The 27,473-nt window shown below is 35.2% G+C and overlaps 1 protein-coding gene across 1 annotated transcript in view; it reads right to left on the bottom strand.

Annotated features, from left to right (window-relative positions):
* Nucleotides 1-13,631: 13,631 nt before the first annotated feature.
* LOC6039793 (trophoblast glycoprotein) overlaps nucleotides 13,632-27,473 on the bottom strand; it is a 74,548-nt gene continuing 60,706 nt past the window's right edge. The window contains exon 2 of the mRNA XM_038266163.1: nucleotides 13,632-15,243. Within this exon, the coding sequence (XP_038122091.1) occupies nucleotides 14,062-15,231 (1,170 nt within the window). The 5' untranslated portion in view covers nucleotides 15,232-15,243 and the 3' untranslated portion in view covers nucleotides 13,632-14,061. The remainder of the gene's footprint in view (nucleotides 15,244-27,473) is intronic.

The raw sequence follows: 27,473 nt of genomic DNA, 5'->3' as shown, positions 1-27,473 counted from the left end.
TTTATCAAAAATTCACTAAAGTACTTTTTGATTGCAAATTCGATTTTACATCGAAAAATGAAGTTGAAAAATTTTTGCGACCAATATTTCGATTTTTTGAAAAAATCTGTATTGATTCAAAAAATCATAACTCGGTCAAAGATTTTTTGCTCATTCTGGAAATTTCTGAAAAGTTGGCATTTTATGTCCTCTAAAACATATCAAAAAATAAAAAAAATTAAAAATAGTGTTTTTTTGCAAATCAAGTTTTAGTGACAAAAATTTAAATTAAAAATCACCAAATTTTTTTTTACCGTGTATCATTTTTTTTCAGTGTAGTCCATATCCATACCTACAACTTTGCCGAAGACACCAAAGCGATCCAAAAATTCCTTCAAAAGATACAGATTTTTGAATTTTCACATATCATTTTTGTATGGACAGCTGCCAAATTTGTATGGAAAATTATATGGAAAAACTAATGATGCAAAATGGCTTCTTTGGGCATACCGAAGACACCAAAAAAGGTTCAGCCGGATTAAAAAATACAGAAAAAATCGAATGACCGAAATCTCAGAGAATTGCTCACATACAAAGAATCAAAAATAGTCTATGGTCATCGGTGACAGAATGATTGTCACTAGGTGCTTACCTTTGCCCCGCTCTTCTCTATTCTGCGTAAAAAAAATATTTTGGGATTCATTGAACTTTAATTTTAATTGCTCTCATTATGAAAACCAAGTAAAAAAAATTCATTTGAGCAACATAAATACACTGAAAATAGTTTTAATTGAAAAACAACAAATATTGATTCTACGTCCAATTATCTTTCTAGTGAGTTCTGGCTCGACTCTGAACGCTTGCGGTTTAAGAGATATAGCAGTTTGAAAATAAAGGGTTTTAACATTGTTTACAAAAAAGCGAAACTTTGTGGTGGTGTCAAATAAAAGCGCGTAGTCCGATTTGGAAGAATATCGAGTTTTTTGCTTGTTTTGATGGTATCATCAGACCCACCAAATTTTAACTTGACCAGAAAAAAAAATGATTTCAACATTGTACATTTTTGTGCACGATTGAGGTTATTCGAATAAAGCAGACCTTGCCAAAACAAATCCTGTACATAAAATATTACCTACTTCAGTGAAATGTGGCGAATCGAGATTACAGTCTAAGTAAGGACATTAGTTTTCAGAGTACTTAAAAGCTTAAAATTTAGAAACTTGTTTGTTTATGTTTGTTTTTACATAAACAAATTAAAAATATGATTTGATGAGTGAAAGCAAAGTTGAAATAGCTGTCCCTATTCATCCTATATGTTCAGATTTGCCTCAGATAACTATACATTCGGCTAAAATACAATCCTGCTTTGTTTTGCCTGTAAATAAGGCTCATTTCTGAAGTCTGAGCATTGGTTATTTTTTACTGAAATTTGACCAATTTCTTTCATCCGCTAATTACTATACGAAAACTATTTCATTACACTACTTTCCTCAAGTTGATTTTATGCAAAATCGTCCAATCTTTCGAATGAAAATGGTTCCGTAACGATAAGTGGTTGCGAACACGGTCAAAATTCAAAATTAAGAGTAAGTTTTCCAAAACCTTGAAAATTACCCTTGAAAACATGATTTTTTAAATGTTTATCAAAGTGCGATAGAAAGCCCTCGCGATTACCTTTCCAACGATATATAACTTTTTGACGTTTGGTAATGTATTTTGGGAGATATCATTTCTCCAAATTAGGGCATTTTTTCGAAAAAATCCATTGTTCAAAACATGTTTTTATTTACAGTTGGCTAACAGCTGACATTCTCATTGGTTCGAAGGTTGTTTATATGGTTTTTTGGTGCGCCGAATCGAATGAGAACATTGCCGTAACGATTTGAGAACATGTGCATCTAGTGGGACGGTTTCAGCGAGAATTGCTCATATTTTATTTTGAAACAAAATGTGGAGCATTAATTAAATTTCGACTTATATAGCAAAAAAGTTTTCCCTTATTTGCTTCTATTTTATCCTTTTACATTTTATTGAATTTCATATCAGAGCCAAATTCAACAATCTTTTCCAACCAAAATTATTAAAATAACTTGAATTGTCTGCGACATTTTGCCCAGTAATACTATTTTTTAGGGTTTTCGTCTCTATTCTCTAAAGCTAAATTAAAAATTAATAGGTAAAAATAATTTAATCTGTAACGAAACCATCAAAACGTTATTATTTTGAGACTAGCAAAAAAAAAACAATTTTTTTTTTCAACTTCCATGGGGACGGTATCGTGAAAATTTAACAGAACTCAGAATGTTCTTTAAATGGGATTTTAAAGATAAAAATATTATTCATTTTTCAGCTTGAATCTTTTAATTTCTTTTAAACCTTTACCTTTTGAATAAAGTAGAAGTCAAGAAAAACGAAATCATTCTTTTGATAACTTGATGATTCCGAGAATATGTTTTTTACTTTTACTGCTTTTTGATAACATTCGCAGCATTCACTTCTCAGTAAATGTTGTAACAATTTATGTTAATTAATGTTTTGCTAACAATTCTTCAAATAGTTAGTATCACACTTTTCAATTTAAAACTTTAATATTTAACTAAAAAGTCTCTATGGATGAAATATTTATTATTTTGTTATTGCGCCTTGCAGCAATTTCTAGAGTTTTGTGTCAATCGTGCTAGGCCTAGATTTTTTCATCACACTGCTTTGCAGGACTGAGAACTGTCAACTTTGCGCACTTTGCACCTCAGTAGAGTGCTGCGGGAAAATTTTCATCACAGTTGGCAAACCGAATTTCCATCACACCATCAAAACAAAACAAGTGTAATACATCGACTTCTGACCACAATCTAGTCATCAAGCTGTGGTGGCCGAGGCAGATAAGTCATTGAGATGGTCTGTTAAAGGTTCCTGGATCGATTCTTGTGGTTGCCACTGTTGGGTTTTTTCGGTGGATTATTTTTTTCTAATGAGCTCGAGGGCATAATTATATCGGCCATCTTGTTACCGTTGCTCACAGTTCTTGAATGAACCTTTACTTTTTAACTCAATTCCTCAACATACAACACTACACCCTACACTAGAAGCGAAGGGATTTGCGTACCACAAAAATTAAGACAGGCTCGAAAGCGCTGCGTTTTCATTTGGAAAAGATTAGGAGGGAGAAGTGGAATTTTATCGCCGATTTTCCAATTCAGGCGTCCGTGTGGTTAGTCGAGTGTCCCAGTGTCAGTCCCGTTTTCGTACTGGTCACGCTCTGCATTCCGGAAGAGGAGGTGCCCCGGCGGATGTCAATAATCCGCAGGACCTCGGCAACCCACGGTTTTTGGTCGGTCCAGGCCTGTGAGTGCACAGGGGCCATTGCCTGCATCGAAACGTCAAGGACCATCTTCACCACTTCGTCTAGGAGGTTCCTCTCTCGGTTCAACCGGATCAGCCAGGTGCTGGGTTGGCCGATACTGTCACTAAGGGAAGACGACTAGCCGCGCGGAAGTCCAGCAACGCCCGCTCGACATCCGGCAGCGAAATCCTGCCCGAAGCAGCAACAACAGCCATCAGCCGTTATTTGACTCCAAAGATCCACTGTAAGCCAAGATGCCGGCGCAACACCGCTGCATCCCGGCACACAGTGGATCCTCTTCGAACAAAGGTGTGACAAAATTAAAAAATGTCAGGTATTCTACCAAATATGTCATATTAGGGTAATTTTGGGCAGCTGAATTCAAAAAAACACATTTATTTTTTCATGAAATAAAATCTAAGTACATTAGGGTGGTTCATAAATATTAATTTTTCAAATATTTTTTTTAATTGCTGAAATTGTATTTTTTTATATCAATAGTAGCTTGGAATTTTGATTGTGTGTGTGTGTGTGTGTGTGTGTGTGTGTGTGTAAATCTTAACAAATAAAATGTTAGGGTGGTACCATATCACAATGATCCATAACCGAAATTTTGTTAAACCAAATTCGTAGATGCCACACTTTTAAATAACAGCTTTGTTATCTTCCGAAAAGTTGATCAGGATCAGTACAGTAGTAACGTTAGGGTGGTCCAGTCCAAATTCTTGTGTATTTGAGGAAAAGTGTTATTTGGCTTCTATGAGATTATCATAACATTTTAACTGTGTACATTTTAGTAGTATCTGTAGTTTAGGTAGAAAAGATCAGAAGACATTTCTAGAGTTTTTAATGGTCCTATAAACATATGAAACACATTAAAGAACCTTTAAAAACTCTAGATTTTTGTTGAGGCCAACGAAAACTTCATTTCAAGTTTTTATCTCGTCCCCTTTCGAATATTCTCCAAATACTAGGGTGCAAAACAAAGATAAACCTACAAAATTAATAAATCATTAACTTTTTGTTTTGCATTAGAGTTATTAATTAGAGTAATTTGTGATACTTTCTAATTAAAAAAGATGAGAATAAAGTTTTGATTTTTTTAATTTCCCATCTTCCCTCTTCTCTTCATCCACGACTAAAGCCAAGGTCTGCTCTGCTTTTTATGTACTAAAGCTGCACGTAAAAATATGTAAGGTAAAAACTGCTTTTAGGAAGACTTTTTGGAAGATTTTTTAGGATAGTTGAAAAAAATCTTGTACACTAAGAAATCCAAAATCCAGTATAATATGAAGAAAGATCATAAGGCGATTGCCATATCTGACTTTTTGATCCGATTCGTGAATAGAGTAGAGTAGATCCACTTTGACTTTTTTTAGAAACATGCAAATTTTGATCTTTCGAGCAAGTATGAGCAAAATTTGCTATACACAGTCTGAAAGTACATTAAATTTCACGCCAGAAACTGCATACGCGACATTGGTCACACCCGTACAAAATTGTTCCTGAAGGGTTGAAATTTGAAAAAATCTTGAAAATAGTTAATGCTTTCTTTCGTTTGAATAGCTAAAAATGGGGGAGGGGTCAATCAAAATTCCAACAACAGTAAAATTAACAACTTTTAAATACCTTTCGAATGCAGCCAGAAGAATCAAATTTGGTTGAAAATTGGCTGAGTTATAAAAGTTCTACGAAAAAATATTTTTGGCGAATTTTGAAGTTTCAGCTACTAGAAATAACAAAAATGTCTGCACTCTCAAAGCCGCCAAAAATTCAAATTCCATCCAATCTTGCTCAAAATTTGGGAAAGAGTTTTTGAAGGTATGAGAAAAAATAGAAAAATACTAACACTACTGAAATTTAACTTTCATTTTTTGATTTTTGTCACACCTGGATCCACTGTGCGGCACCGAAGCACTTTCTCTGGGCTGGACGAGCTTTCTGAACTTCAAAAAAATAAATAAATAAACAGCCTGCCATAGCAACGGATATATTCGTCATCACTGTGAAGAAAAATCACTGTGATGAAAAAATACTGTGATGAAAATAATTGCGCAGGACTCTAGTAAAGTGCAAAATGCGCAATATATCAAAGAATTGACCTGAGAAAATTGATAAATTTCACGGGATTACACGGAAATCTTCAAATTTCATGAATTTCACGCTGTCCGCGAAATCGTGAAAATTTACTAACCCTACATATTATGTAACATACTACACAGCTGGTTGATAAGCATTAAGGAGGTATTAGTTTGCAACAAACAAACTCGCACTTTTTTTGTTTTGTGTTTTGCCGAACAAACAAAGTAAAATGTAGGGTACGTTATTCATTAGTGGACCCCTTTCCTATAGTGGACCCTCTGAAGGGTTTTTAATGGAAAATTCAATAAAATCACAATTTCAAGCATGTTGTTGTCTACAAATCTTTTATTTGGCATGTTCAGCATCATTTAAATCAATGTTGACTGACATTGAATTGTCCTTTTCACCAAAATAAGTGTTTTGAGTTCGACATCTGAAATCAGCCATGGCCACTAGCATTTTCACAACAAAACTGCATTTATATTTTATGATTGAATTAACCATCCAATCATTTTTTGACTGATTATTTAACTTCAGCAAGTCGAAGTAATGTTTAAAAGTTTAAGGATATTTACTAAAATAAAGCGAAGAAATGCAATTTTCTAGCAAAAATTATGGGGGTCCAATATAGGACAACGAAAATCCAAACTTTTCCAAAAGTGGACTCCTGTTAATTAAACCTTCAAAAATGATGAAAACTGTGTATTCAAGCAAAAGTTTCTCTAAAACATACAATAAATGCTTGTTGTTATCAACCTAAACGCATATTTTTTTCAATTATGAGTATAAATATAGCTGTTTTCATGTTAAAAGTTCCAATAATGCTGAAGCCGTAAGAATTTATAATTAATCAAAACTATAGTTAATTGTACTTAACTGAAGCACCATAATTGCAGTTTGAAATGATATTTTATAATAATAAATCAATAACAAAACATTTTTTTCCAATAAACATGCGTGGTTTCATCAGCAACTGTAAACAATTCTATTGTTTAGTTTCGGTCAACCATTTATGTAATTAATATGGAAAAATTTGCATCAAGATTACTTTTTTTAAATTATTTTTATGTTTACAGTGGTTTTTGAGACGTTTTCTCTGATCTTTTCGGAAATAAATGTGTTTAAATGTCTGTTTGGTTTTTGTTGTTTAAAGCCAAATTTGTTAACAAAAAATATTTGTTTATGATGAAAAGTGAGCAAAATCCATCTTTTATTCATTATATCTATCATTAGACCTACACCATGCATCAAAACATCAAATATCGGTTAAATTTGGAATAAAAATAACAGTTTGCCTATAGTGGACCCGGGTCCATAATCGGATTATGGACCCGGGTCCACTATAGGAAAAGGCGGTCCACAACAGGCAAAAAAAACTTTTTTTTCAATTGGCTATTTTTCTGCTCAAAAACAAATAACTGATGAAACAAATAGTCAAAATTGTTCAAAAGACTTCAGTTTTCATTGTTTTGTACAAAGGGTTATGAAAAAGTGCTTAAAATATTGAAAATTTGTGAAAAATGTGCTTCGGCTCTACTAGGGGGTCCACTAATGGTTAAAATAAACTATAATAAAGAAAATGTTGATAAATAGCATTATTTTATTAAATTCTCAAAGTGTCATGATTTTCTCAATGAACCTGATTTCGAACCAAAAAATGGAATGCATTTTTGGATTCTTTGGACAATTTTTCACTAGGATTAGGTAAAATAAGTTTGTAAATAATTGATATAATGTGTTTGGAAACATAATTCAAAAAAATCTCCCAATTTATAGGCATTTCAGTAGAACAAATTTCATATAAAATGTGAAAACTTTTGATTCTTGCTTCGATTTCAGTTTAAAGTGCAATATGATTCGATAATTTTATAAACAAAACTAGTTTTAACGATTTTTAGCCAAAATTTATTTTATAACAATGTTACCATAAAATTTATATGTATTTCGTTAAATAGCTTATAAACTTAGTTAACTAATTTAAAACATGATTTTTTTTGTTACAAATGTTTCAGCAACCTTAGTAATGGTACATTTGACTTAAACATAAAATTTGAACGCATTAAATCTGATTTTTACAAGAAAAACTATGACTATCAAAGTCACCCCGGTATTCAAAATAAGAATTTTCAACGCAACTATTTTTTTAAACACTATTGAAAAAACTTTTTATCAAAAATAGTGCATGCATCTTGTGTGGCCTACCCCAGTACATGTTTTAAAAATATTAATTTCAAGATAAACCTTACCAGTAGAAAAATATTCCAAAAATAAATCGAAATTCTATCAATGTCATACTGGTTTACGGTACCGTTAATTGGAGTGACTTTGTTTGGCAGGGTTACATTGATTGGTTGATTTTTTTTACAGAATGAAAGAAACGAATTAAATATGAAATGAATGGAATAGCACGTCGTCGCCGTCGTGCTAACTTGTCGTACGTGCATTTTGAGACAAATTGAGTTAAGAACGCCATTTTGTGCAGCTCAAAATGTCTCACCTTTTGACCTTCACAGATCCCCAAAATTCGATTTCAATCCTGAGATATTTCATAAAAACCGAAAAAAACTCCGTGCATTTTTGTCACTTTTCATATGAAAGAAGTTCCCATCTTGTCGTGCTATCTTGTCACAGCCTGAAAATTGATGTAAGTGCGGCAATTGGCCAAAGGGATTTCAGGTCAGAACGCGTTTGACGCACGTACAAGCTAGACTACCGTTATCATTTTCAATTATAACTCGGTACTTCGGCAACCAAATTCAACCAAACTTCGGGGCAATGCACAGAATGGTCAACAAAAAAAAAACGTGTTTGTTATTGTTTACATTGCGTGTTCTCGTTTTTGTTTATTCAAGGTCAAACAAAACCCGTTTTTCTCGGAACGTCGAAATGGCGGGTGCGACAAGATAGCACGACGACGTCGACGTACGGAACGGAATTATACGAAATAAGAGATAGTCCCGAAGACACCGAAACGATCAGTAAAATTTTTCTCAAGAAACTGATTTTGATAATTTTGCTAGCATTTTTGTATTAATAGCTGCCGAAATTGTATGGACGAAAGTGCTCACAAAGTTTGAGCAGAATAAAAAAATACGCATGGAGCAAATTAAAAAAAAATCTATAGCTTTCCTAGTTGTAACTAGTATGTCACCCTTTTTGATAAAAAAAATAAATCTTCAGCTTAGTTTAGCCTTTAGTCAACTACTGTTGGGAAGCAATGTTGACGATTCCTGATACTCATAGTTTGAATATTCATAATCAGAAAAGTATCATTCAACTACTCAAAGGAACCAAAATACAAAAAAATAATATCTTAAGAATAAATTTATGATCGGAAATCCAATGTTCCTCCTTTCCCAACCCGGAACTGTTCAAAACTTTCAAATAATCCTCAGCAGAAATCCCAAGACCATCGGCATCTGCTCACGACACATTCCCCCAGATTTATTGCGAGCTCAACCTCTCCAGTGCCAGGCACTAGTTCCGATCAAAAATGAATGAACTTGAAAGATTGCAGGATAAATAAATAATGAAAACAGGAGTGGGTGTATTATACACACCTTACCCGTTCATAAACTGTTCAACCCCAAAACTTGGTCTTCTTAAGCTGTTTCGACCTCATCGTCTTCATCGTCGTCGTCATCGTTAGTATCCTTCCCCGATAGAGACCCCCGAACGGCATCCTTCCGGTGAAAGGCGTAGGTGTTCGAGCCCGCCAACCTGCTTTGGCATTCTAAACTTTTCTTAATTAATAAAATTCACTCGCATGTGCTGCAGAAGACAACAGTATTTTAAAGAGTCATAGACGGACATTCAAGATAATTTGAAACATTTTAAAATCGAAATGTTTTTCTTCTAACATACAGTTGCATTGCACTACTCGATAAAATTTTGAAAAAAATATGACGTAAAAGTCTAGTGATTTGTAAAACAATCCTGTATTAAAATAATGCCATTTAATTGTCTATATTTTTAAATTTTGCAGTCTCGAATGCAACTCTATGCATAGCCCAAATTGACTGTAAATTTCGATACCGGAAGCACTTCTCCACAAAGTTATATGCCAAGACAAGCCTATACTTTATCCGGCCGGTAAATGTCGATTTTGGTCTTTCGTACACCCTTGGGCTCGTAGAAAACTATATTAGCTTTTGGGGATGGGTCTAGTGCGTCTAGGAAACTTTTCGCCAGGAAAAAAAAACTTTATCTTTCGACTGAGGAAATTTTGAGTGAATTTTCCACGAGCCAACTATCTTACAACTGGTTAGTTTTTGCGGTGGTGTAAAACTTGGAACGGATGTGATTTGCATAAATTTTTGGTGTGTCGGTTTTCTTTCATATGCAATATTCTTTCTAAGTTTATTAAGTGTTGTAGGGGAATTTCACATTTGAATCATGTTTTATTCAGCGTGACGTTAATTTGTAACAATTCCTTTGATGTTAATTTTAATGTCTTTAAAAAATAATGAAATTGTATAGAACAGTGTTTCTCAACCTTTTGCGTTCCATTCCCCCCTTGACTGATTTTCAAGAACTTTATTCCCCCCCCCCCCTCCCTCCACAATCTTTATTTTGAAGTTGTTGGTTTCAATGCACAAATATAATCACAAATTTTCTTACTCTTGTCTTTTCAATAGTTATAAGTAATAATGCCTTCGATTGAACTACGATGTAACACACAGCTGAAAGGAACTCCAAAACCCTTTTATGTACCTAAATGAACTCATTATAACTTGATTATTCACAAATAAACCCGAATTGAAATTGAAATAATCACAAATTTTAGATGTGTACAGAAAGATTAAAATTTTCATAACGAATTAAAGTGTAAACTACGAAATAAACTAAAGTACAGACAACGCAGGTTTGATTTCTAAAAGCGCTGTGATTTACATTTGCTGTCCATTTTTATCACATGCAAGTTTTACTTAAAGATTAATCTTCAGAAATTCATTTTAAACTTAAATTAGTTTTTTTAATTTGTTTGGAGGAATTAAAAGTCACATGCATTTTCATTTTTAATATTTTGTCTTCAACTGCTCATATTTAATTAAATAAATCTTACAAATATATCTCCAGGCAGTTTTATTAATATTGTTTCTGTTTAGTTTCACTAAACTATAAAAAAATAATGATATATGAAAAATGATTGCAATGTTTGAATAAAGCAAAAACTAACGAAAAATATTACTTGAAAATTATTTATTTTTTCTAAACTTCACAGCAATTTTTATAAATAGCTTTCTCAAAAAATATAAAAAACTCTAAAATAATATTTGAAAACCCAACTTTTTCTGGAGAACTGTCCAATTATTGCTTAAAAAAAACAAATGCCAGAGAAATATTGATAAAAAACATTTGTATTGTTTCAATAAATGTCAAACATTACATAAATCGAAACTTTTAAAAATGAAATTTTAGGAAAAAAAAAACTAATGTCGTTCTTACTAATCAAAGAAATTGAAAGTTGCATAGAAATGTCAAATTATGATTTATGTTTATTTGTTTACAAATACGTTTAAAAACATTGAATTTCTATTAAATCCTCATTCCCCCCCTAGAATGACAAAATTCCCCCCCAGGGGGGAATTCCTCACCGGTTGAGAAACACTGGTATAGAATAACAGAAAAAAAAACAATGTTTTTCACGTTATAAAAAAACATCGTTTGACACTCGTGCCGACGATGGTATTTGATAAACGTTTGATGCCACCGTTAGCCGTCACGAGCAAGGCAATTTAAATCACAATCGAAGAAATTTTGACTACCAACTTGGCGTGAACAACTTGGCATGCCGTCTCAACGATTAGTGCGAAGAACAAAGTTAGTTCGAATTTTTGATACAGCGCGTGCACATCAAAGTGTTCTATTTTGTGTGTGACGATTGTTAATGTATGCGTATATAACGGCAAAGAAATGTCGAATTATGGAAATATTTTAAAAAGGAGAAAGTTCCTTTCTCTTTAAACGATATGAGTTAGATGAGGTAAAATGGTTTAGAATAATTTCTTAGAATTTTCTCACACTCTTATTTACCAATATTCAATTCAATTACTCTTTATTCAATAGAGGAATTCTCTTCAAAAACCGGATTTTTTTTATTTGGCTAACATTTTGTGGGTTTGTCCATACAAGTCTCCATATATGTTGGGAAAATGGCCAGCCAATATTTAAAAATCATTTTTAATCGATTCAATATCTTTGACAAAGTTTTAGATATTAACTGAGTAAGAATGTTATTTTTTTTAATGTTTAAATAAATTGAAATATTTTTCAAAATTGGTCGGAAAAATCAAGGGGCATAAAAATATTTTATCAAAAAACCTAAAAATTTCAATGGAAATAGAATGTTTATTAACTTGTTTATGTTTATTATTTGTATTATTAATTAATAATAATATTTGGTATGTTTGAGCTCGTTTAAAAAAAAAATATTATGATTGCAAAAAAATTGGACAGGTGTCTAATGCATTTGAAGACACATTTTTAATTTAGTGTTAAAACTGTGGCTTGTTATTTAAGTTTTTTAACTTTTTAATTTATTAACCCCATCCCACTCTCGACTTTGGTCAGGGTCGAGTGACATAAACTTCAAAAAATATTTGCAACGGCCTTACCTGTTATAGATGATTAAATTATAGTTTCAAGAAAAGATTTCATCAGAAACATTCGAATTCCAAAGTGCCGCATTTTTTTAAGGATATGTTTGGTGGTGGCAGTGCGTGGCCGAATGGTTACGCTGTCCGCTTTGTAAGCGGATGATTCTGGGTTCGATTCCCATCTGCTCCAACCTTCCATCGGATGAGGAAGTAAAATGTCGGTCCCGGCCTCCGTTGTTGTTAGGCCGTTAAGTCATTCCAGGTGTAGGAGTCGTTTCCATGCCATAAGTACAAACAGCACACCAAACCAAGCCTACTCCGGTGGAATCGCTGGCGGCGGTTGGACTCGCAATCCAAAGGTCGTCAGTTCAAACACTGGGGTGGAAGGTTCCTTGGAGTAGAAAGAGGTTTGGGTGCTCTCCCCATTCAAGCCTTCGGACTCTTAGGTTCGAGCAAAAACTTGCAATAGAGACCACAAAAGACCCGGGGGTCGTTAATGTGGATGGTTTGATTTTGGTAGGCGTAAAGTGTCAACTTTTGTAAAAGTAAATTTTTCCCTTGACCAATGAAGAATATCGAGGTCGCAATTACATAGCGGATTTAGTGACTATTTCTTAACTTAATGTTAACATTTTAAGGTTAATGTTAACATTCCATAGGTCGCCTTCCCTAAGGTGTGATGATAAGGTCCAGCTTGTGACGATACACTACCTTCTCATTACTAAGCATTCGAATCCAGAAGATCGAAAGTTGTGTTGCGCTGGGATTTGAACCCCGATCTATCGCTTACGAGGCGGAAGCGTTACCACTAGGCTACGTGGCTTGGTTTTCAAAAATATTTAGACAGGGCCGAATCATTTTTCTCCAAAGTTTGTATGGAGAGTTAGGGTTCGTCGCTGTTGCATACAACCAAGAAATTTCATGCAATATGTGGGAGTAGCGATCAGCACTAATTCTTTATACAAACTTTGGAGAAAACCCATTTAGTTGCATCAAGGTATGATAGATTTAAGCTCCCTGAGCACGCTCTAATCGACAGAATGGAATTTTAGTCATTACCATACCAACAATTCTTATTTTTTGTGAGTTTCTTTAGGGACCTATATACCTATAGGCTCTCTAACCATGCGCACCCTCTTATTGTTTCTACAGCATACATAAACGTGGGTGCGCATGGTTGCTTAAGATGATTCCTTAGTATTTATACCCGAAATACACAAATTTATTTATTGGCATGGTAATCACTAAAATTCCATTCTGTCGATTAAAGCGTGCTCATGGAGCCCAAATCTACCCCCCACCTTGATGAAACTGAAGCGTTTTCTGACATCAACTTAAAAACGTCGAGTTTTGTAACTTAATGGGAAGTGAACGGACCCAATCCTGAAATAATTTGATTATAAATATTTACAAATTTTGTTGTAAATCTTTATGGACATAGTAGCTTAGGGGATGAATACAAAATTATATCGATAGTTCCCGTAGTTTTGAAGATACTAAAATGTCTGTAACAAAAAGCTGGGTGTAAAAGCTCTGGTTGATGTGCACCATTAAGTTGTTTAAATAGTGAAAATGAACATATTTTATGGAAATAGGACCGAATCATTATCTTTAGAAACAAATAAAACATTCGCTTTCAGTTATGGCATCTGGATGTCATTTTATTTAGTTTGAAATAAGCATACATTAACATTCGTAACCGTTTTTTTTTTGTTGGAGACACCATATAATGCTGAAGTATTCCTTCAAAGATTCACTAGTTTTTTTATCAGTTAGTCTTAACAAGTAAGTTAAAAGGTGTGTATCATCGTCTATTAATCCTAAAGAGTTTGATTTAAGTAACCATGTCTTTTATGTTTCAATTGATTTCTTGCTGCTTTAAGTATGTCTTTTTTTTTAATTGCATTAGTTGCGCTGCTTGTCCTTTTCATTCAGTACGGTCCTCGCTCAACCCTGCTTCCATGATTTTTATGTACATCGATATGATTAGATTTTCACTGTGCTGCCTTATACAAATTCCATCGGTGGAGCCCGCGGTCCCCGCTGGACCAATGCGCTACATCATACGTATTGTTCGGGCGCTGCTTCCTCGTCCTTGATGCTGGTGTACTGGACCTTCTTGGAGACGTGGTCGACGACGGGCGTGATCAGGGTTTTGAGTTTGTCTTTGCTGACGTAGATGAGGGAGCCGACCAGGACGATCAGGATGCAGCTGAGACAGGCCAGGACAAAGACGAGGGTCACCGTGTGGTCCCGCTTGCCGGTTCGTACCTTTTGGCACTTTTTCATGTTTAGGGTGAGGATGGGTTCCTGGTGTTTTTTGTTGCGGAAGCACATCAGGTTGTCACGGTTTCGGACGGTGACCTTGCTCTTGCTCATCCACTCGTATAGGGGGAAGATGCTGCAGTCGCAGTTGAGCGGGTTGAAGGTGAAGTCAACCATCAGCTTGATGCCGTCGTGGTGACTGGCGAGGGTGTCCATCATGGCCATGTCGTGCGGCCGAACCGACTCGAACTTGTTCCGTTCCAGGTCGAGGAAGCGCAACTTCTTCAAGCAGGTAATATTGAAGTTGATCTCTTTGAGCAGATTGTCTCCCAGGTGGAGATCCATCAGCGACGGTAAATCACAAAATACTCGCTTGTCGTTGAACTGGATGATTTCGTTCTGCTCCAGGTGGAGTTTGGTCAGCTTGGTCAAGTTGCTGCTCACGAAGATGTCGTGTAGATCTGCGGACAGCTCGGCGGAAGTGTTGTCCGCGAAGGCATTCGTCAGATGCAGCTCCATCAGGTTGATAAAGTTGGAAAACACTCTCGGATGATGGTGATTGTACTCATCGTCGTCGTACCGCGAGATGCTCAAATTGTTGTGGTTCAAAATCAACCGTTTTACGTTCGGCACGTGGTGGTACGCCTTCCCGCGGATCTCCCGGATGTGATTGTTGCTCATGTCCACGATGGTGAGATTCGCCAGATCGTTCATCGCCCCGAACACGTTCCACGGCAGTTCATCAATGTAGTTCCCCGTGAAGATGAGCACTTCGGCCTGCAACGGCATATGCTCGAGCACGTCCGTATCCCGGAAGCCCTCGTCGGTACAGTTGACCACGTAACTCGTCTTGGAGTTGTACTCCCGCATGCCACAGTTGCACCGCCCTCGGAACCCTGCACCGCAATCGTCCCCGCTAACGGCACTGGCCACCAGCGCCAACACCACACCATACAGATAGTTCATCTTGGGGTTTCCCTAGAAAAAAAAGAAAAAGAAAAGAAAAACTTGTTAAAAAATAATACGCACACCCCACAAATTGAATATATATTGTTCGGGAGAGCAAAATTCCGTGGACACATTTCCCGCCAGCAAGAAAATCCACTCGGATCGTAATCTAATCACGGTGGCATCCCGGATCAGTGCGAGGCAAAAAGTTCATCAATCAATTTTCCATTTTCCTGCAAACGTTAACTTTTCCTGCCGCGCGAGGAGGAAAATTGAGCGCGCGGTGGTGGCGAGCATGGCTGCTGACTAGGATGACCTTGTTTGAAAGTTTAGGTTATTTTTTTAAAGGGATAAATTTGTAAAGTATTAACTTTCGTCAAAAATAATCAAAGGGCCTCCGGTAACCGGTTCCAGATTGGCCAGGATGGGTCAGCAAACAATGCAAACAATCAATTTTTTATGCGTTACAAAATAAAAGAACGTTGCACGGCCGAAATGGGCTATGGAGTTTTTTGTTGTGGTAGGTTCCTGCTGGCCACAGTCACCAAATCCGGTTTCCAGAATTCGTGCCTAAGCTTTCATTTGAAACCAAGAAAACAAGATTTGATCAAAAAGAGTTTTTTAGGATTTTTTTTATGTTTGGGGTCGAAAAGTACCTGAAGTATTTTTTTAATGGCCGCTTCAAAAGGGTTCATCCAAGGTTCATTTGTAAATAAAATTTTGTAATTGAGCAATCAATTTAAAGTCAGAACATTTCAAAGCTGTAGCATTTATAAAGAAAAATTTAAATTAAAATTTTCATAAATGGTCCAAAAAGAAGCCCAATACCGTAGAAAGAGGGCCATTCATAAACTACGTGAATTATTTTTTGACCTCCCGCCTCCCCTATCCCACATGAGGCCAATTGTCCATACCAGAAAATAAATTTGATTGATATTATTGTAATAACAGAATATTTTTAAAGCTCATTTTTTGTTATTTTTTCCAGCCTACCATTTTTCCGTAGATGAAACATCAATTAGAAACTCCAAGGGGAGATGGGGGTAAGACGGCCACCCCAAGGTAAACACTGATTTAAAATCAACATAAATCGTTATTTTCACCTCCAACCTAGTGCACATTCTAGTTGGACTATTTCGTCATATAAATGCTCGAAGTTGGTATCTTTAAAATAACCATTCCTTTAGCTTATGTAGATAAAAAAAAACTCTGCGCTTATTTATCCTTTCTCCTCTTGCGGGGATGAAATGGCCACTTTTTTTAGCAACTTAGAGAACTAAGATAAAAATTCATAAAAACCCTAAATGCCTACAAATCATTATCATCATGGCTGCGAATAAAAAAAACTATCAATAACATGCTCCAAAATGGTTTCAAACAAAACATCTGTCACCATATCTTGTTGAATATTATCATACTTTTTTCTGTGTACTCGAGATATAGCTTTTCAGATATTCACATACTATTTTTTATGGCCTGTTGGCATGTTTTTGTGAAGACTTATTGGTCTTTAATAACACAAAAAAATGTCTTTTAAATATTGGATGATTTTTGCGAAAATTGATAAATTTTTGTCTCATTCTTTTGAGATGAAAAAAATCTGATGGTAACTAGACACATTTTGACACATTCTCTTCGGGAAAATTTGAAAAACATAATTTAACCCTCTACTGCCCAAATTTTTTTCCAATTATTTTTATTTTCCCCGTGTTTAGGAGGTCATTTTGAGCAATGTTTGTTCTACAAAAAAAATTACTTCTATTGTTTTATGTTTTTCTTGTTTTATTTTTATTATTTTAATTTTCATTTATCTTGTTTAGTTTATGTTTGTTTTTGGTAATATTTGGCCTATTCTACTACCTCTTGTCATTATTTTTTTTTTCGAAAACCAATAATGGCATTCGATTCAGCAGTAAATTTTAAGTAAAAAAAAACATTAAAAAGTCAAGTTTATGTTGATTAACAAAGCAGAATCATGGCTTTTTCAATAAAATATTTAGAAATCAAAATTCTGCACCGTTTTTGTAAATAACGTCACGCCACATATTCGTTCGTAGAACAAAAACCAAAACGTCAAATCCTGAACCCAAAGTGGATTCTTATGGCAAATTAAAAGTAATTTCGGAATCTGTAACAATATTGAGGTGTATTCTTCAAAAAATCAGATAAATTTTGTACCACAAAACTTTCAGGAACTTTTATAATATTGACTTTAGTTAACGTTTTACTACCCCTTTGTCATTTTGATCATAAAAAAATCACGATATCAAGGAAATGGAGTTTTCTGTACGTTTTATTTTATTTTATTTTTCGAGACACTCTATCGTGACCCAACATGGGAAGCTTTTCCAGAGCGCACAGTACAAGATTTTTTTTAAAGGAAAAGGATTGTCTGAAAAAGGGGGAAAGGGAGCTTAACTGGCTCTTTTTGAGATTTCACGTTTTACGACGGGTTACTTTAGGAACCACCGAAGGGTGAGACATTCAACAGTGAAGGGTGTCTTTTTTAAAAGTTCATATTTATGGCATAACGTTATACTTCCTTTCACTATTGGAAATAGGATTGTTCTTGAATTACATCCTGTTCTGTAGTTTCATTTGAAAGAAACATATGTTGGCAGACATTTTTTGCTGAGTGGCTCCATCATATCAATACGACTATTCTATCTTTATCCGGCAACCATATTTAAAACTTTTGACTAGAAGAGCACTATAAAACGTCTTGGATTGATCGGGCAAAAAATCAAACTTAACGGTGCACATCAACCAGAGCTTTTGCACCAAGATTTTTGTTACAGACATTTTAGTATCTTCAAAACAACGGGAACTATCGGTATGATTTTTCATTCATCCCCTAAAGTACTTACAAAGTAATTGACAACAAAGTTTGACTAATTTTACAATCGCGTTGGTGCGGGATTGGGTACGTAAGTTTGACATTTTTGGAATAATAAGACAACAACTTCCTTCGTTGCTGTGACGTTTTCAATACTGGCAATTAAAATGGCCATTTTGACAGTATTGGCCACAACCTGGAGTGGCCGGTGCCCCCAGAGAGGTTCTCCCGGGTGGACATTTACCGATCCATACGATTTTGGACAATATTGGTATCAATATTCATGGTTTTGTTATTGGTAATAAAAATGGCAATTTAAAAAAAAAGTTGGCCAAAACCTGGAGTGGCCGGTGCCCTAAAGGAGAGTATTTCCTGGAAGACATTTACTGAACCAACGAGTTTCGACAATGTGGGTATCACAACTCATGGTTTTTAATACTGGCCATTTCGAAAAAGGTGGCCACAATCTGGAGAGGCCGCAACCTCACGATTGTTCCGATTGGAGGACAAACATCAAACCATACAGATATCATGGTTTTTGATACGGATCATAAAGAGAAATCGAGCGAATTTATCAATCCAATTATGTTTTTATTTTATCTGACGCATAATTCAACAAAATGGCTTAATTTAAAAAGTTTTTCTGCTAAGTTCTTTGCCATACTGGTCATATGTAACATAACCACCTGCACCTTTTTTGGTCAAGTCAATGTGCTCAAAACTTTATTCAATCTCGCTGGAAAAAAATCTGGCAGCACTTCCTTTTCAAGTGTTTTGCTGTGTCAAAACGTAAACATTCCAACATAAATGAAATTGATTTTTTTTACGAAATGGATAGTTCTGTAAGTTTTTGGTATACAATTCTATACTTTCTATACATCAAATTGAAAGGAATTGTCTAAACTAAAACCTGTCGGGACCAGTTTTCCCAAAAAATGGATTTGTTTTCTGCTACACGGAGGGGAACTTAGCGAAAATGTTACGTTCAACAAAAGTTGTTTACAAATTACATATTTCTATGAGCTAGAGATTACCAACAAAGCTCATAATTGCACAAGACATACTCTGAAATGTCCTTTAGGACCGGTCGGGATTAGTTTTGCGAAAACTTTAAACATTTTCGAGAAATTTGAATTTTAGTTAAAAGTGATGCACTCAATCGTTAAAGAATTTCGGAAACTCACTTTCCCCACCCAAAAAGATTTCAGCATATATTTCAGAAACGAAACGATGAGCATCCTTCCAAATATGAATTGGCAGCTTTTTTGGAAGGAACAAAAAACACACCATCTCGCTTACATGTGGTGTCAATTCTGTTGTCTATGCTTCCAATTGCAGTTTCAAATCAAATAAAATCATACATTTTGTGAAGCGTGATGCACTGCTATCAAGTCATGCAGTCGGTGCAGTTTCATAGCTATGTGGAGTGTTGCTGGTTGTGGCAGATAACAAGTGTACATTTACTTCGTTAGTGTTTCGGATATGATACAAGTGTGCTTGCATCCTCAGCATTCGTTGAAACTTAATAATCTCTTTTTCATAAGGGTATAATCAGATGAAAATGCAAATTCTCAAAAATATGAAGAATGGTTTGGAGCGCATTTGCTTATTTTTTCAAATAAAAACTTCGTATTTAGACACATTATTTGAAACATAGTAAAAATATGATGACATTATTTAGCTAGGTTTTATAAATATTTATTAAAATCACAAAAAAACCATAGGCAAACATCCTTTTTGGATTAGGAGTCCCCTTTCAATATTTGGATCCGTTTTGAAAATGTTCCACAATCTAAGTATGCCACACTCGCATCCACCACCACCGGAAGCCCATCATGATGGAGGAAAAATGGCTTCCGAACCCAATTCTCACTCCGGTTACGAAAACCAGAGCGCCGGGTACAACATTGTGGTTGTAAATTTATTCTAAAATGTTCATTAATTACTTTCCACCTTTCGCCGTCGAAATTCATTTCCCAGGCGAGTTGGTCCATGAGAGGGCAAAAAAATAAATAAATGAAGGGAATCACTGTGTGTGCTGTGGTTTGGACTGAACCCGGTGGTGCTTCCGACGGAATTTGGTCCCGCTCGACACGCGGCCACTTGATGAGGATTTTCCCCCGCACTTTCTCTCGCCCTCTGTGAACATCCGCCGCCAGGACAGGATGTGTTGTTGGGGGGTCAAACTGAATTGATTTTTAATTTTATTTTACACGTGTACCATCACCGACGGATGGATCCTTTTTTTGTTGGTTCGACCGACCAACCGGAAACCTCGGCGATGTGTTTTGAACACGGTTGACCACGTATAAATTTGGGAAATGAGTTGGAATTGTTGGTTGTTTATTGGTACGATTCAGATAAATGTTCAGCAAACACGATGTTTGATTGTTTGATCATTTACCATTTTCATGCTAAATAAACTGTTGCAATTCCGAAAAACGTGTTATGTCAATCATCTATGTGTTAAATAAATTCATCGTTCAAAACAAAAAAATATTGAAAAATGTTACATTTCGATACAAGTGTTGAAAAGTTCAACTTTTCAGCACCCATTTTAGTGCTGAAAAGTAGAACTTTTCAGCACTGGTATTAAAAGGTATTAATTTTCCATTCTGCTATTTTCGGTAGGGAAAAGAAGGCCGTTTCGTTTCTCCAGAAGGACAGGAAAAGTTGACAGTTCTGCAAAGTTCTAGGATCATCTAAATATCCTTAAAATTCACTCAAACAAAATATCCCGATTGGTTGAATGCCCAAGAACCAGCGTTATCGTCCGAACTTTTTTGGGAGGCTTAGGCGTCCGTGTATCACGGAGAGACCGTGCCCAGAAATTTTAACAATTAAAATTGTTGATTTTACTTTCGTAAAGTTTAACAAAAACGTACTTGTCACTGCCAATTTTTCAGTTAAATTAACCAAAATTCAGTAATAATTTAATAACCTGTTTGTTGAAAATGCTAAAGGTAAAAAGCTAACAGATTTCCCGAACTCGAATGAACGTGCTCGACTGTTAGCTTTGATTCTAGGAAAATCAAAAATTTTGTTGTTTGAATATAATTTACATTTGGTTGAATATTTAAAAGATAAACTTGGGTTTGTTTACGTCTGTCATTTGAAGTCAGGATTCGAACGAGAGCGGTCGATTTGTTGAATTTGTGTTGTTAATTATGAAGTGAGTGGATGTGAAAGGTGAAAATTACACTATTTAGCTAAAGTTGAAGTGGCAAATCAAAGTGTTGCAACTGGGGATGTAGAATTGGTGAGTAGGTTTGTTGATGATTTCTTTGCAGGTGATAAACTATGAAGAGCAAGAGGATGACCTTCGCCATGAGGACCTGTAATGCGAGTGAGTTGAACACGTTATAAGAATGTTTGATGGAAAGAGAGGGCAGTAGAAGGGAGATGCTTGCCAACTCTTAACGGATAGAGCAGCCCGGGCAAATTTAACAAAATGTTGGTTAATCCAAGTAAGTATGGGTTTATTTTTGCACAATAATTTATCTAATGTGATTCTTATTAGAAAACTGAATCATTAAAAAGTTTCGTGCTTACGACGGATAGAATCTTAATGAACCGTTCTTTTTTTCAGAATCATCAATTATAAAATACATAGAAATGCGTACAAATGACAACATAAAAAATAGAGATGAAGTAAAATATAAAAAAAATATATAACATGTTTAAAAGAAGATAATTATTATCTTGAAAGTATTGTTGCAATACGTCTGCTCAATAAACTGGTAAGTAATACTTTAAATATTTTTTTCAGGAATCGGAGTACGCTGAATAAATTGAATCAAATGCAATGAAAGTTTGTTGCCAAAAGTAATTGTTAAATTAATGCATGCTTGGTAAGTAACATTATTGATATTTCTTCTTTTCTCAATATAATTACAATTATTTACGTTCCTTTTTTCAGTTTATAGCCGAAATTAAGATTTTTTTATTAAATTACTAAAACATTTCACTTGTCTATTTGCAGCAAAAAGTTCACTTTGGTGAAAATTATGTATCCCACCACAAGAAAAATAACTAAACCTGAGACCGTTGTAGATGATGATGACTTTTCGGATGATTTCACAGTGATGGTAAGTGAATACAACACTTAATTTTATACAACATAATAAAAATATAAGCTTGAAACTAGGTGAAAATTTTGCTCGGTTTCTATTTTTAAGGAATTCACGAGAAATTAAACATCTTTTTTAAATATGTTTAACAAAATTTGTAATTTGCTTTTTTTATTATTTTTTTAGTTTAATCCAACGTAATTTTATAATAAATTAATCAAACTTTACATGTTTTATAACAACAGTTAAAAAATAGTTTTGTTTTGATGCTTTTTAACAGTAATTTAACAACTTCATGCAAAAAAATAAAATAAATAAGTACAAAACTTTAAATTTTCAGGCAGAACAAATGCGAATATAAAAACACTCAGCATTAATTTGTGAGGCATTATTACAAAATTTACTGCAAATTCAATAAAAATATTGCTAGCAACTGCTAGTTATTGACTACATAGAAAAAAAAGTTGAATTTTGGAATGTTGAAAATTTGGTAGGTTGAATATTACCTCTGTTTTTGTGTAATATTACATAAAAAATGTGTAAAAATGTGAACCTGATGAATATTCATCAAAAACTGATGGAAATTCATCATTTTCTGGGGTAAAATTAATCATTTTTTTGCCACTAAATCTGTCACCATTTCCTGATGAATATTACCATCATTTTTTTTTCTGTGTACATGTACAAATATTTTTCTGTATTCAAGTAAGACATTAGTTAAAATATAGCTAGAAATTCAGCCCAGCCTATATCGTTAGATAATTAAAAGGAATTCTTTATCAACACTTACATAAATTATGTCTAATCAAGAAATGTTTTGTAATAAACCGCTAATAATTTGCTGCTTGCAAAAATATTTCGGTTGATACAACGAAAAAAAAATGTTGAAAAATAGTTGAAAAATATTTCACAGCCAGTTTTTAACAGAATATTCCACAATATTTCAGCTGAAAACAAGAAATTTTTAGTTAATTTTCTGAAAAAAATATTCTAGCAGTCGACTGCTAACAAAAATGGCAATTCCAACTATTTTGCCTTCCTCACTGAGGTAAGGCTATAATCCTGCTCGAAAAATGAACTTTTGAAAAACAGCTCGTAGACCTATATTTATGTATACCTATCGACTCAGAATCGAAAACTGAACAAATGTCTGTGTGTGTGTGTGTATGTGTGTGTGTATGTGTGTGTGTGTGTATGTATGTATGTGTTCAAAATTCTTGCCAAGTTTTCTCAGCACTGGCTGGACCGATTTTGATCAAACCGGTTGCATTCGACTTGGTTTAGGGTCCCATACATCGCTATTGAATTGTTTGAAGTTTCGATAAGTAGTTCAAAAGTTATATATAAAAATGTGTTTTCACATTTATCCAGATCTCACATATATGCATGAAAACTATGTCCGGATCCATCATCCAACCCATCGTTGGTTAGGTAATCAAAAGACCTTTCCAACGAGTCCAAAACATTGAAGATCTGGCAACCCTGTCTCGAGATATGTCCACTTAAGTAATATTTATGTACTTTTTGGAAGCCGGATCTCACTTAAATGTATGTAAACTATGTCCAGATCCACCATCCGACCCATCGTTGGTTAGGTTATCAAAAAACCTTTCCAACGAGTCCAAAACATTGAAGATCTGACAACCCTGTCTCGAGTTATGTCCACTTAAGTGATATTGATGCACTTTTTGGAAGCCGGATCTCACTTAAATGTATGTAAACTATGTCCGGATCCACCATCAACCCATCGTTGGTTAGGTTATCGAAAAAACTTTCCAACGAGTTCAAATCATTGAAGATCTGGCAACCCTGTCTCGAGATATGGCCACTTAAGTGATATTGATGCACTTTTTGGAAGCCGGATCTCACTTAAATGTATGTAAACTATGTCCGGATTCACCATCCGACCCATCGTTGGTTAGGTTATCAAAAAACCTTTCCAACGAGTCCAAAACATTGAAGATCTGGCAACCATGTCTCGAGATATGGCCACTTAAGTGATATTGATGCACTTTTTTGAAGCCGGATCTCACTTAAATGTATGTAAACTATATCCGGATCCATCATCCGACCCATCGTTGGTTAGGTAATCAAAAAACCTTTCCAACGAGTCCAAAACATTGAAGATCTGGCAACCTTGTCTCGAGTTATGATTACTTAAGTATGTGTGTACGTTTTTTTCTGGATTAAAAAAATAGCTGAAATATGTGTCCAAACCACTCAAATTACCCATTGTTGGTAAAAAGTGAGGAAGGCATCAACCACATAGGTGGATTAAGTTAGTTTTTTTAGTTAATTTTAGTTACTGGTGGTCAGCAATTTCGGGTTAACAAAATCAACAATCGATTGTTGAAAAAAAGCTGTGTAAAAAATTAACCCATACTTTTGGTTAAATTAACCAAGATTTTCTTAAATTTGCCCCGGCCGGTCTCTCCGTGTAAGTTGAACATGCGTTGGCGAGTCCACGAACAGGGCATACCCCTTGTTCCCCACAGTGCACAGTAGTCCATATCGCAAAATTAATTGAAAAATGGGATTTTCCGAAAAATGGTAAACTTTTGGAGCTTTGATATCTTGAGAAGAGTTATTGCAAATAGGAAGGGACAACTTTTGTTTTGGTTGAAAATCAGGGTGGTTCACGATCAGGGTGATTTTTAAAATTTAACTTTTCAGGAATATTTTTGGGAATTTATTGACTTCTAAAAAGTTGTTGGACTTGCCAATCGATGCAAATTTGTCGAATCCTAAAATTTCAGGCAGATTGGTGAGGTATATACGAGATGGGTATGCTCTGCGTAGAAACGACATTCGAAGATAAACGACAACTGGTAGTATCAAGTGGTTAAGAAGCGAAAAACCGTGATCCTTGGGATTCTAGTTGTCCCAAGACACCAAAGTAGTATTCGATAAAGCAAATGGCCTATCGAACACTGCTCAGCGATGTTCACCAAGAAGAGAGCAACAATAACGACGGTAGCAAGGAAAAAGGTTAAGAGCGAAAAGAAGATCTAGATTAGAGGCGTGGTTGTGCGATCAAATCTACAAATGAACACTACTTTGGTGTCTTGGGACAACTAGAATCCCAAGGATCACGGTGGCTTAAGGGTAGAGTACCCCGCTAGAGACGTGGGTGATACGGGTTCGAATCCCGTCTGTGATCTGGTGATTTTTTTTTCGCTTCTTAACCACTTGATACTACCAGTTGTCGTTTATCTTCGAATGTCGTTTCTACACAAAAAGAGTCATGTCCTAACTTAGGGTCAACCATAAAAAAGTATGCTCTGCTCATGGACTCGCTCTTAAAATACTAGAGAATTATTTTGATTTTTTTCTTTTTAATATTTTCAAGAACTGTTTAGTTATGAAACAATCATAAAATTTACAGAAATGAAACGAAAACGAAGTTGACTTTACAAGCTGTCGGCCACTGTTGCTAGTACCAACCACTAGTGTCTTCCTTTTAACTACAAGGACTTCGCCGCCCTGGGCTCCTAAGTGTTTGAGTACGGCACGGAGCGACGGCGCCGGATACCCATATTTACACTTAGAATTCTGAAACTGTTCGTGGAATAATTATAAAAAGACCAAATCTGGAGTGCGGACGATAGCATACCTCGACTGTTGACTGTTGAATTGAAACTTTGAAAATTATGATTTTTATAGCTTTTGGTAGTTCTAGACACTGTTTAATTAAATTAATTGGGTCTGTAAGTGTTTTCAGCTATGTTTTTAAAATGTCTTAATATTGTTTATTAAAAGTCCAACTAATCACCTAGTTTTGAAACGTGGCGAGCTAAAATTGGTCCAGCCGTTTCGGAGATGTTTTATGGAAAATGTGGTTTTTACGAAATTTGTTAAAAACGCATTTTTTACCACCCTATTTCTGATAGGACCACCCTATTCGCCAATCATAAAAAGGACCAAATTCCAAATTGTGATTTAATCGGAGTACTACTGATCTGGATCCTGCTGGTTTGACGTGGATTGTACACTCTGAATTTATCACAAAACTTCGTTTTTTTTGCATGAGTTGAATGAAAAATGTGTGTGTTCCTAGGTGTGTTCAATTCGAACCTCTTTGCCCTAACAGTAACATTAATGACTCTCTTCGCTTTGAATTCTCCGAATAGCCCTCAACTTATAGATCAAAAGCTATCGTATAACTAGTTTAAGCCCCTTAGTCGTATAAAGCAAATTGTCCTAGTTCAGCCGCAGCACTTGCTTTGCGGAAAGCAGAAAACGCCAAGAACCGAATTAATTCAATTAAAGTTGGTACATAAATGATGAAGTTTACATAAACTCGCAGCATCGCAGAACGACAACACAGATGGCTTCACGAGTTTGAGTTCAAAGCCAAATCCTCCGGCCTCGCCGGTTTAAACTCTTTCGTTCGGGGCCACCCACCACAGTCTAATTAATATTGTACGAAGTGGCTAGCATAAAACATCGAGTTCATAGTTTTCCCGGTTAGGGTGAGAAACCGCATTTCCGGCAAGATTTTTTTTCGCCATCTGCCCTTAAAAGGGTTTCAAGGGTCGAAAATAGACGCACTTACATCCTGCTGCAGCTGCAAAACTGCAAACCTGCGATCCCAACAAAGTTAACCGGCTCGGACTTTTCCACTAACCATTCATTAGCTGATGCTGTTTTCCACCGGTGGAGGAGAATAAAAAACTTTTTCGTTTTTCCTACAATCCGCAAAACAGCTTTTAAACCAATAGAAAATGTCAACAACTTTAGCCGGTGTGGCTTCGCTCAGAGTGTTTATTTTATGAACTTGCGGTGCGGCAGGCACTCTGTTTTTCTTTCGTTAGCTCTGCGTTAGCTTACATGTATGGCGCCGGGAAACGGTCCGTTGTGGTATTTGACGAGCGAAACTTTTCCAATCCTTCAAGAAAACCGCGCAGAATTGTGTGTGAAATGTTGTAGAGCGCCGTCCATTCAGTGGTACACTCTTTCTTGGGCAAGTTTTTGCTGAACAAACAAACCTTTTCAGCTTTCGGGATGCGAGATTTCTTCGGCAATGAAATATGTTTAGTTATTGTTTAGAGGAGAAGTTATGGGAGAGTTAATTTAGTTTTTTTTTTATATTTGGCAATCCTAGTATGATATGTTGAGACCTAAATGTTAATGAATTTTATCGAAATCATAAATATGCAGTAGATGATTACATTAATGACATCCAACACATCCAATATTATTTCATATAAAATTAAGGTTGATTATTGAAAAAACAAATGAGGGAATACGAGAATTTTTCAGCAAATTTCCCGAGAAATCGCAGGAATTCTTGAAAAAAAATAAAATTTGTTGAAAATCGTTCTGATTAAAAAATTTGCAACAAAATCGTAGCG

Source organism: Culex quinquefasciatus, chromosome 3, assembly GCF_015732765.1.
Source record: "Culex quinquefasciatus strain JHB chromosome 3, VPISU_Cqui_1.0_pri_paternal, whole genome shotgun sequence".
Lineage (NCBI taxonomy): Eukaryota > Metazoa > Arthropoda > Insecta > Diptera > Culicidae > Culex > Culex quinquefasciatus.
This window is presented reverse-complemented; position numbering and strand designations above follow the sequence as displayed.